Source organism: Physella acuta, unplaced genomic scaffold (genome assembly GCF_028476545.2).
Source record: "Physella acuta isolate Inbredline_101_S28 unplaced genomic scaffold, ASM2847654v3 ptg000833l, whole genome shotgun sequence".
NCBI lineage: Eukaryota > Metazoa > Mollusca > Gastropoda > Physidae > Physella > Physella acuta.
The window spans coordinates 30,001-42,347 of NW_026732351.1; the positions used below are offsets into that span (position 1 = coordinate 30,001).

Genomic DNA, 12,347 nt, shown 5'->3' on the forward strand with positions numbered 1-12,347 from the left:
GTTAAACTAAAAATTACACAACAGACAAGGTACAGCTACATTTGATACATGTACATTTTAAAATAAATGCAACAACGTTTATTGATTTCATGTGTATTGTTTTTTTTTTCAAAAAGACACATTTTTGCTATTCTTGTTAACAAATAGCTCTTTAAATCCGTGTTGATAATTTTTTCAACGCCCTCCGGCCTTCGCTTAAGCAGGTACGTACTTATAATTCAGTAGAGCAGTTCTGAGTATTGTATTCACCAAACTAGCTGCATAAGGTACCCTGAAATAATAAGAAACAGTAATCAACTACGCATAGATTACGATTTATGTTAAATAAATAAATGTATCAAAATAATTAATATATTCGCACCAGCTACAACTAGGTTTTACAGTTTAAGCCTCAAGGTATAGGCTTTAGAAGGTATGGTTCTCTCTACACAACTTCGATTTAAAAAGGCAGCACACGACCCCATATTCCAGCCAGGTTTATTTTCAGAATTTTGTAGATTTAGTAAATAACTGGAGTCGGCTGTTTTGGAGATAAGACTTGTCCTATCGAGAGTAAGCACATACGCGTGACCCACCCAGATTTATCCAAAGAAAATTTGGGGGAATGTTTTACTTCAAGGAGTGAGTTTAAAATTTGTCACGATAGATAAGCGCTGTTAATAAAGTGCGTATTCTAGCTTTTGCGTAAAGTTCGCAGGTTTTTGTTAAGCTGAAAAATAGTAAAATGTAGCTAACGTCAACATTTGAGTAGCAGCTAAAGTAGAATATATTAATTATCTAACCTTATGATATAATAGAATATTATGAGTCTAATAATGTGCAGTGTATTTACAAACAAAAAAACAGCTTATTTTTAAAAAGTCGTTTGCTTTGTAAAATTTTATTTGAATAAGAATTCAAATAATAACGATTGTTTATAACACAACATTTAATAAAACCAAAAGAGAATGTAGGAATTGTTAGAAAAGAAATCCAGTGTATCGTAACTCTAGAAGAAAAGATAAATATAAAAAAATCATCTCCAGTTTCTGATAAAAAATATCCGCCTTATTAATATCGATCGATTAACATTGCATATCAATTTACACTTACACGCTTTTTCCAGTCGAACACGGGTATCCTATTGAAATGGTTATACCAATAGTGATCCATTCGTCTGTCGCCTTATGGCGGCATATCAGAGGAGCTCCTTGGTCGCCCTAAATACAAATAAAAAGCTTTTGGAAACCAGCATATATTATATATATACATACATATATATATATAGGCCTATATATATATAGGCCTATATATATATATATATATAGGCCTATATATATACATATATATATATATATATATATATATATATATATATATATATATATATATATATATATATATATATATATATATATATATATATGTGTGTGTGTGTGTGTGTGTTTATGTTTGTATATATATATATATATATATATATATATATATATATATATATATATATATATATATATATATATATATATACATTAAAAACAACTAATTAATAAAGTTTTTTTTACTACTAAAATAATTTTTAAACATGGTTTTTTGAAAACATCTTACAAAACAAGGCCCAGTGTTGGCACCGAGTCCATCCTGCCTTGTGTACCTGATAGGTCCGTTAATGGTGTTTAAATTAAGTGTGACTTTAACTTCCTGCAGTGTTGGACTTGTGGATGGTAAAGCTAGGAATAAACAGATAAATAGATAAACTGTATTTTAAATATATATATATATATATATATATATATATATATATATATATATATATATATATATATATATATATATATATATATATATATATATATATATATATATATATATATATTCCACAGTAATGGAACAGTAATAAATAGATAAATAGATAAACAGTATCATATATATATATATATATATATATATATATATATATATATATATATATATATATTTTTATATATATATATATATATATATATATATATATATATATATATATATATATATTGAGTTGCACAGCAATGCGTATCTAGCAGTTCGATTTGTGGGTTTTTCTTCAGATTTTTTTTTTTAATTAATTAAAAAACGAATTAAGGAAATATGAAGTCACATTTTATTGACATAGGGTATCGACCCACTTGCCAAAGTTGAAAGGAATGGGTCCCTTAGAAGTGGTAAAAATGTTGCTATCAACGTGGGGCGCCGAAGTAAAAGTTATATTACTATTGATTAGATAATACTATTGACTTTTATTAGGGAGCTTGTAGAGAGTCAACAGTATTAGAATCTGTAAGAAAATCACGGCGCCCCACGTTTTTCATCGCTTATAGTAGAGTGAGCGCTTGCATTATTGTAATGTATAGCATTTATTTTCTACTTTTTAGTTCAATTAGAAAACGTGGGTTTTTAAAAACATTTTTTAATGATTATTATTTTCTACTTTTTAGTCTTTGTTTGTTTGTTTGCATTAAAATCTTACTATCGATTTTATCTTTTCACTTTTTTTTGGGTAAACGAAGACAACTCGTAAAAAACACGTTGTGTGAATATGTTACTGACTAGAACACATAGATTTGAACCCGCGCCGAGTGGGATAGCAATCGTGTACCCAACCACTCGACCATATCGTCTCCCCCATACTGGCCACCAGTTGTTACGTTCTGGTTGTTTGTACACAAACACCGCGTGAGAACTACTCAGTAAGCAAAAAGAGGGAGAGTACCGAACCTTGTTTTCATCAAATTACAGTTACTGGGTTATGTCCCTTTTTCCCCACGTTTTTTGTACAATTATATAGCGGTCTAAAATGATCAATAAAATGTTTCCATGGATCAATTTAGTAATAATAACAATTGAATATTCTATTGTCATCCAAAACAAAGCTTCCCTGAAAATTTCAGCGCGCTAGCTAACTGGGAAGTGCCAGCAATTTCGATCGCAAGATTTGATTGGAAAAACAAACAAACAAACAAACAGAGGCGAAAGCAAGTTAAAGAAAACGTGGGAAAAAACGGGAATAATACGAAGTAACATGTGTAGAATTTTGAAATACGAACAAAAAATCTATGTTAAAGGTGAATGAATAAAACAAAAAATGTATTATAAAAATTACTAAAATTATTGATTATTATTATAATTGAGATATAAAACATACATTCAGTTTTAGGCATACAACTCGAGAACAAATAGGCTACTTTAGTTTTCAAATTATTGCGACTATAGAGTAGACAGCGGTTGCGTTTGATGCATTATGACGGGTTATAGATGTTTATACTAAGTAAACAATTTAAGACTTGTTTTGCGAAGCCGATTGCCTATGGTCACTAAATAAATAAACCGGGAGTGATCTCCCCTAAACTTTTTCGAATATTCTTATATGACTTGAAATGTAGACATGATTTTTAATTACTTAAACTTTTAAAAATAGAATAGAATCTCATAGAAAAAAGAATTGCGCACCAAGCGAACGCCAAAACAAAATGTGCATAATAGTGCGCAATATAATTAGTACTTTATAAATTTACATGCGCTTTTTGAGAAATCGGAAATAGCGTAAATTAGTACTTCCTGTCAACGGAAATTACTCAAACTTTAACAGAAGGTAGAGAATTTGATCTTCTACTAACATGTGAAATTTCATTTATCTATCTGAAATAGTACTCAAGTTATAGGCTTTTGAAAAATTCAAAGTAGGAAAAGTACCACTTCCGGTTATCGGAAATCGCTCAAAAGTTGATACGGATCTACGATTTTGATAAAATACTTACATATGAAATTTCATCAACCCAGCTGTAACGGTACTCAGGTAATCGTGTTTATACACAGACAGACAGACACACACACACTCACACACACACACACAGAGACACACAGACAAGATTGCAAAATTATGTTTTTCCGTATCAGTGAGGTGTAAAACGTCGAGATTTGTAAAAACATCGATTTTTTTTTATTTTTGCACGATTACAATACTTTCTCTATACTTCGTATATACGAGAAAGTAAAAAGGACAGATTCATTTTAGAAGATCTTCAGGGAGGCTATTGGTATAAGGTGTGAGTATTTGTTGGTATGTGTAATTTAGTCCGGGTGAATGTTGGTACCGATATATAATGAACAAATGAAACTATAACGTGATATGTAAGTTAGCGACGTTTTATGTTGCTTGGGAGAAAAAGGATAATTTAGTTTCGTGTAGGTGCTTGAAACAAACGGAAGTTTATCTAGGTTGTTGAATAGAAAAGAAGTTTTGTCTTAATTGTCGACGGCTAAGGAAACCTTGAGTTTGTCTGGGTATTTTAAGAAAGAGATTGTCTCGTCTATGTGGTCTGAGAAACCTGATACAAGTATTTGAGAAGAAAGAAGCATTTATTATGCAACTCAACACAATTGTGTAAGCTTATAGAAGAATAAACTTCAGAATGAGCATAGGCACTCTGTCAATTGATTATTTGTATGGAAGTAAGGTTGGTTAAGTCAGCAGCCTCGCAAGTTTAGCACTTAAGTTCTAGCGGATCACATGCGGATTGGTTAACATTGGTCTAAACTACACAACATGCCAAACTTACTGTCAGCTGTATTACCATACCCCACAATCCTGCAATCTGTTTCGTCAATATCAGCCACGTAGAGATGGGTGTTGGGGACACAGGCCGGCTGGACACAGCGGTCATCAAAAGTGACAGGAGAACTCAAAGATATTGTGTACAGTTTTGTAAAGGTCCCAGCTGTAAATGATAGTTAAAAACAAATATTCTAGCCGTGTTTGGTTTACAAATTGTTGCAAAATGCAAAATCAATAACCGTTAAAAATCTTACTTGAGTTAAAACGTCATTGAAGTCAGTTCTGTCACCAGCAGTCGCTAACAACAAAGATACGCTATCAAAAATAAAAACTTCAAATTCTCGAAAGACACTTGCCAGAATACGACTAATGCCCGAATGGACACTTGCAAGTGTCTTTCGGGAAAACGTCAGGCTCCCGGATGTTTATTTTGTCATTAGTAAATTTAATTTTAAAATAATTTTAGATAACAGCACGACTCAAGACGTGCGTCTACTAATTGTAAATGTTAAGACTCACTCGTGTCCAGGTATTTAGCAGACGATACGATCAGGTAAGGTAAGTTAGTTGTCACGTCTGCCTGTTGGTAAGATCCAACCAAAGCGTACAGTGCTCCGGTATTGGGACTGTCGAGTTAAAGCAATAACATGGACATTTGCAATATTTCTCTTCTTAATAACTTACTTGCCAATTACTCAATTAAGTATCTACCAACGGAATATTAGTTATTTTAATGAAATCTTTACGATTTAGCCATTTACATTGAAATAGTCTACTTTTATCAGATGCTACCTAATTTACCCCAGCTTTATCTCATACAAAACGACTATACATTATCAATGTACACAGAAACTATCCAATGTTTTATTAACACACCAACTGCGTCTGTTTACCCATTGCGTTGCTTCGAAGAAAAGATATGTCTGGCATAGATAAGCACTGACGGTGTGTTCTGGTGGTAGAGATCTAGACTGCTAACCCGTAAGTCTCGAGTTCGAATTAACGTTCTAGTCCATTGACCGTCGATGAGTCCACCCAGCTCTGATGGGTACCTGACTCACGTTATGGAAAGTAAAGGACGTAGTGGTGACCACACTATCTCTTCATATGCCAGGTCTCAGAAACAAGTGAACTCTATTTCACTTGCCTCATAGGCTGTCAGGTTTGGAAGTGGAACTTTACTTTTTATATTGATAAGCACTGTGAGAAAGACTATAATGAAGGGTAGTTTCTTTGCAAAAAAAAAATTAACTTTTCCTCAAGTATTTTTACCTAGAATTACCGATCATTGATAAATTAAATTTCCAATCTTCTTTTTCGTTCTTTTAATGTTAGAAGGAATTTCCCCCTACACAATTAAGTATTACGTTTCAACGTGTTGTGCACCATATAAGCCGTTCACTCCGATTTCATCCTTCTTTTCTTCTCCGAATAGCTTCCATAACCTTTGTCCACCCAAGAACAGACTACAAAGTAGCAGTTGTTTGATTTTGGAGTTGTCTCTCCGAAATAGGATGCTGTCCCCAGCTATCGAGCCACATCAGCCCGGGGGTTCGAACTCCGGGCTTTTCTGTTTAGAAACCATGAGCTTGACCGACCTGACCCTTAAAATGTCCACTTAATTGTTTTCAGTTAGCAACTTGTTTTGATTAAATCAAATACGCACAGTAGTTAACCAATCTAATCGAAAACTTTCAACCAACAAAGTGATATCCGATCCACAAAACGTTGCCTTATATATTATTCTTATTTGAAAATGTATCACCTTACTTGTTTGCTATACTGAAACACAAACTGTCAATCAAAATAACGTCCTCCTCCAACAGCGTGCCCATACACTGGAAGACTTTACTTGCATTAAAAAGTCCGACAACACCCGGATACTCGCATTCTGTGAGAACATCAGAACCAGAGTACATTCTCTTGACTATTGCCCCAAGCTGGGCTGGTCTGTTCCTCGTGTAGTAGCACGTCTCTGGTGAAATAAACTTAACTGTAGTAGATGATTGTCTTAAGTTTGTTTAAATCTGTCTCTCAATGTCGGCATTTATTACCTGGCTGAGGTGTTGTGAAAGTAGTTGGACCTTCAGTTGTTGTAGTTGGTACTTCCTTGGTTGTGGGTGTTTCTGTTGTGACTGGAGTCGTAGGCCTTTCAGTGGTTGTAGGTGGAATGGTTGTTCTTGTTGTCGCTATTTTTGTCGACGTGGTGACACAAACACACAATGAGGTCAGTAAATCAACGCCGCCCTCCCTGCATTCTAAACATCAAAACACGAGGTGATGGTTAACAAATTAAACATTAATCAAAAAAAGATAATATAAGACGGCTTGGTCATGCGGTAGAGCGCTAAACTTCTAGCCCGAAAGTCTCGAGTTTGAATCCGGGTTCAAGTCAGTACAACGCCCCTGATTCCACCCAACTCTGATAAGCACCTAACTCATGCTAAGAAAAGTAAAGTAGCTTTAGCATAGTACTGATCACACTATCCCATCATATGCCGAGGTCATAGAATCAAGTGAACACTACTTCACTTGCCCCAAGGACCAGTATAATCGAAAAAATAACTTAATACTTTTAAAAAAAATTAAAAACAGATATTCGTAAAACTTAACATGTATTCGATTTATAACACGCATTAGCTTTCCACTCCTCAGAAGTCGAAATAACCACAATATTCACTGACTTATATCACAGAAATTATCATCTGTTTCTATAGGATAATCGTTCATGTCAGTTGGATCCTCGTCTTGGTCAGTTGGCTCTTGGTTTGATTCATGGGATGCCTCGCCTGATTGACTCGGTGCCTCGTCTGACTGGTTTGTTGCCTCGCCTTGATCCGTGAGGTCATACTGTGGGGGAATCATGCATGGCCCTCTCATGTTTCCTTCTGGAATTGTCAAGCATATTTTTTTTTTATTTCTTGTATACACATGTGCATAGGCAAAGATTTAGCATACAACTGTTTAGCTATATCAAGATATATTACTGAGTAATACTTACAGAAACTGTAGACTACATATTTGTTTTCGTTTCTAAGATTGCAAAGACAACCATAAAATAAGTATATTTTTTTTTCAAACGCAATAAAACTACTATAGATGCTCATTAATTCAATAGTAGTCGAAATAAAGGATAAGTAATACATTTTCAACTGTTTGGCTCTCGAGCAACTACTAATAGACACTGCTTAATTTTCACATAACTTCTCAAACGTTGTTACAGACACTCGTGGAACTGTTATCTGCCTTAACACACAAGAATACAATGACTTACTGCCACAGTTCCTGCTGTGTGTTAGAAGCCTGCACAGGCCTTTTAAGTGGAGTTCTGGAAATTAAAACAGCAACGTTATTGTTTATGAAAGATCTGGTATTTAATTTAGTTATCAGATTAAAGACTAACACTTCTTTCGTCTTTAGTTTTCTCTATTTAAGGTACATACTAAATTAGAACCAGTTTGATTACTAGCGAAAAGGTCTTGATTTCTGATCTAAGTCCGGACTCTGGACTGTAGGAAGTCATTGAGTCCACCCAGCTTTGATGAGTATCTGACTCATGTTGGGGAAAGTGCTTAATTTTTTTTTAAACTCGTGGCTTTTATCATAATTATTTTATGTACTTGACTGCGAACATGTTACACTGAAAATTATTGAATATGTAATTATTTACTTACTCAGATCGCAACATTCACATATTCACATGCTAACAGACACTGACAACTACTGACACTGTCAATACTTACTGCCACATAATGTACTGACAACTACTGACACTGTCAATACTCACTGCCACATCATATGATGACAACTACTGACACTGTCAATACTTACTGCCACATATCCCAGCATCCACCGACGTGTTCAGACAAAGAACAAGAGCAAGGACACCAAGCTGAATGTACGACAACACCATTTCAAACAAAGTTTATTAGCGGTCTGTATTGTTGCCCATGAAGTTTTCCTTTCTTATAGCACGTGTGCGTGTTATATAAGAAGAACCAATAGTCAACACAAACAGGTGTTCGATAGTTTGCTATGTCCCACCACATTCTACCCCCATCCCTGCCTCGATTGGTCCTTGGCAGAGGCGTAGCAAGAAGGGGGTTTATAGTGCCCCCCCCCCCCCCACCCCCACCAAAAAAAATGTTTTCGGAAAAGCAAGCTGTTTTTGTTTATTTATCTATTTTAAGTCGGGCAGTGTGTCCTATTGATAGAGAGTCCAAAAGTCGCAAGTTCGAATCCGGGTTCAAATTAGTATGACGTTCCTGAGTCCACCCAGCTCTGGTGGATACTTAGTTCAGGTATGGGAAACAAAATAGACTGGCTAGAGTGCTGACCACATGGTCCCCTTGCTTAGTGATGTTATTCAAAAAGATTAACTCTACTTCATCTGCCCCTAGTGTATTGTGCACGAATGAGAATAGATGATGATGATTTATTTTGTACATTAAAATAAATTATAATTGTAGTGGAAAATGTGCCTTAATTTTCAAGTGTGAGTAAATACATTTATTATGTTTGATTCTTTATATAATTATGTTGATGAAAAACAAATGGACAAAATGAAAATAAAAACGTCGACGCAAATTTACGTATTTATACCACGCTTTGCAAACCTGTCTACGCCGTCTTGTTTTTCGAAGGCAAAAACTAGCCTTCATTTTTATGAACAAACGAAACAAAACCAATTTATTTATTAAGTTATTGTCTTGTCTTTTTTTCCTTTTATATCCTATGTATCAACCTTCAGTCAAAAATACAATACAGCACGTTTTGATATGAGACAGTTTACAGGATAAATGGCTTGTTTTTGTTTGGTTTCACTCTCTCCCCTCTCGTGTCTCCACACCCGTACACACGTGGGAAATCATGTAGTGGGAAACAAAAACGCGTTCTACTTTTCAATTTAAAAAAAATTCAGGAGCTGGAAGCTGGTCGAGGGAAAACAAGGGGGGGGGGTGTTAGATGATAGATTATTGCAGGTCTATTGTTAGAAGTGTTTTTTATTCCCACGTTTTCTTTAACTTGCTTTCGTCTCTGTTTGTTTGTCTTTCCAATCAAATCTTGCGATCGAAATTTCTGGCACTTCCCAGTTAGCTAGCGCGCTGAAATTTTCAGGGAAGCTTTGTTTTGGATGACATAAGAATATTCAATTGTTATTATTACTAAATTGATCCATGGAAACATTTTATTGAGCATTTTAGACCGCTATATAATCTATATATATAATTCTCCTCTGCGAGCCATTAGAAAACAAGCTGCAAGCGCCTCCTTACAGTCCCCTCTCTTTCTCTCTATCATTATCACTACCACCCTACCCCACCCCCACATGGTCTGCTGAGCTGTGGTCACGTTAATGTTTACAAACCGTACAGCCAGGTTTAGTGACGGCTATTAGGGGCAGATAATTAAGTTTGAACCGACTTTAAACTTACAGGAGGTAACTAAGAGGAGGCTGCTTTCACGGGGGGGGGGGGGTGTAGTGTAGGGTCGGGGTTAGGGTAAAGGAGGGGGGTTAGTGTTTTAAAGAAAATATTTTCAGTGGCAGCATTGGTACTGTCGAATTCACAAATTATGAATTACTGAAAAGTAGAAAATAAATCAACTAAATTTGCGGCGTATGATACGCCGCGGGTCGGCTCGTTGTAGTAAAAACGTGGGGAAAAAGGGACATAACCCAGTAACTGTAATTTGTGTATAAACAACCGTAACAACTGGTGGCCAGTATGGGGGAGACGATATGGTCGAGTGGTTGGGCACACGATTGCTATCCCACTCGACCAGAGTTTCTTCCAGGCATCTCTTCGGGGGGGGCTTTGCCCCCCCCCCCCCCCCGAAAAAATTTTACCGCCCCCCCCCCCCCCCCGAACGAAATGAAATTTATATAATTTATATAGAAAATATATACTTTTAACAGTGTCCGCCCCCCCGAAGAAAGTTTACCGCCCCCCCCCCCCGAAAATTTCAAGAGCCCCCCCGGAGAAAAAAGTCTGGAAGAAACACTGCACTCGACACGGGTTCAAATCTATGTGTTCTAGTCAGTAACGTATTCACACAATTGTTTTTTACGAGTTGTCTTTTTACGAGTTGTCTTTTTACGAGTTGTCTTCGTTTACCCAAAAAAAAGTAAAAAGATAAAATCGATAGCAAGATTTTAATGCAAACAAACAGACAAAGACTAAAAAGTAAAAAATAATAATCATTAAAAAAGTTTTTAAAAACCCACGTTTTCTGATTGAACTAAAAAGTATAAAATAAGTGCTATACATCGCAATAATGCAAGCGATCACTCTACTATAAGCGATCAAAAACGTGGGGCGCCGTGATTTTCTTACAGTTTCTAATACTGTTGACTCTCTACAAGCTCCCTAATAAAAGTCAATAGTATTATCTAATCAATAGTAATATAACTTTTACTTCGGCGCCCCACGTTTTTCATCGCTTATAGTAGAGTGATCGCTTGCATTATTGTGATGTATAGCACTTATTTTCTACTTTTTAGTTCAATCAGAAAACGTGGGTTTTTTAAAACTTTTTTAATGATTATTATTGCAAGTCTGCCTAGTCCAAGTCTACCTAGTCCAAGCCTAACTAGTGCAAATCTATCTACTGCAAATCTATTTAGTGCAAATCTATCTAGTGCAAATCTATCTAGTCCAAATCTACCTAGTCCAAGTCTACCTTACCGAATGAGTCTCCTTAGCATCGCTCCTTTTCCCTTTTCAGGAAACAAAATGGTGCAATAATATTTCTTCAAAATTAATTATCAATTCGTATTAATGATTATATTTTGTCGATCTATCCGGTGGGCTACTTAAAGACTTTTATAAATTATACATGCCCTTTGAATAAATCGCGTAAAATGACCGTTGCTACATATTAGGTTTTCAATGTTGGGTATGTCATTGATTTCTTTTAAATCTGTCGTATGGGTCCAATGCAATGCTCTGCCCTAGGATCACGAGATCGTTCAAGCTGTTCTCGATTGTGATCGAATTATACTTGTCTGCGCTAGGTGAACTTTCAGTAATCAAAACATATCTTGACTAATACTGAAGCAGACATGTTATAGAAAGGCACAAGCTAGTTGTTGTCTGTGTGAGCGGGTGAAAGGATTTGTTGTTTTCAATGTTGTGAATTGTTTATTATGTGTTTAATTGTAATTTTGTACATAGTATTGCATGTTACCCGCGTGGTATGGACTTCCTGCCGGTCTATAGCTATTTAATCCGTTACACTCGGATAGTCATACCAGCATAAAGTTTTGGTAAGGTTACACCTAACTCTGTTTATTTTTTACTTTTTAGGGCATTTTTTTTTTCATTTGTGATTGTGTGTGATTTGAAAATATAATAAAGCTTTTTTCCTTTAATTTTTATTTGATGTTTATGTGAGATTAATTCTCAGTGGCGTAGCGAGGTCGGGTTTCACCCAGTGCGGCACTTAATGGTGTCACCCCTCCCCTCCCAGAGGCGTAGCGACCCTTCCTGAGGACAAGCTTTCAACTTTCGATTTGCACCCCCCCCCCCCCTCAAACTTTCGATTTGCACCTCTTAAAACACTATTTAACACTCGAATTAATCAATTAATTAATTATGTGGAATTATCATTTTTCTCTATATATTTTGCTATTTTTTGCCTTGGTGCCACCCCCCCCCCCTAAATAGTGGCACCCGGTGCAGTGAGCACCCCCCCCCCCCCCCGCACCCCCCCCCCTTTCCAATGGAAGCTATTTAAAGCACGCTAGATTGTTAAACTCTTTATTTAAACTTGATAAATT

At 35.7% G+C, this 12,347-nt stretch overlaps 1 protein-coding gene across 1 annotated transcript; it reads right to left on the reverse strand.

The window, feature by feature from the left end:
* Positions 1-102: 102 nt before the first annotated feature.
* On the reverse strand, positions 103-8,522 carry LOC131951860 (acrosin). Its single transcript, XM_059314266.1, has 10 exons — positions 8,399-8,522; positions 7,842-7,895; positions 7,252-7,455; positions 6,622-6,825; positions 6,338-6,542; positions 5,087-5,193; positions 4,572-4,730; positions 1,585-1,706; positions 1,093-1,199; positions 103-271 (listed from the first exon to the last, which is right to left on the reverse strand). The coding sequence occupies exons 1-10, from the start codon at positions 8,478-8,480 to the stop codon at positions 196-198; spliced, it is 1,320 nt and encodes a 439-aa protein (XP_059170249.1). The 5' UTR covers positions 8,481-8,522; the 3' UTR covers positions 103-195.
* Positions 8,523-12,347: the final 3,825 nt, after the last annotated feature.

Coding starts and splice junctions, on each gene's coding strand:
- LOC131951860 (XM_059314266.1), bottom strand. CDS start 8,480: ATGGTGTTGTCGTACATTCAGCTTGGTGTCCTTGCTCTTGTTCTTTGT. Junction 7,456..7,841: donor ACACAGCAGGAACTGTGGCA/GTAAGTCATTGT, acceptor TGACAATTCCAG/AAGGAAACATGAGAGGGCCA. Junction 1,707..4,571: donor GTATGGTAATACAGCTGACA/GTAAGTTTGGCA, acceptor GTTTATTCCTAG/CTTTACCATCCACAAGTCCA.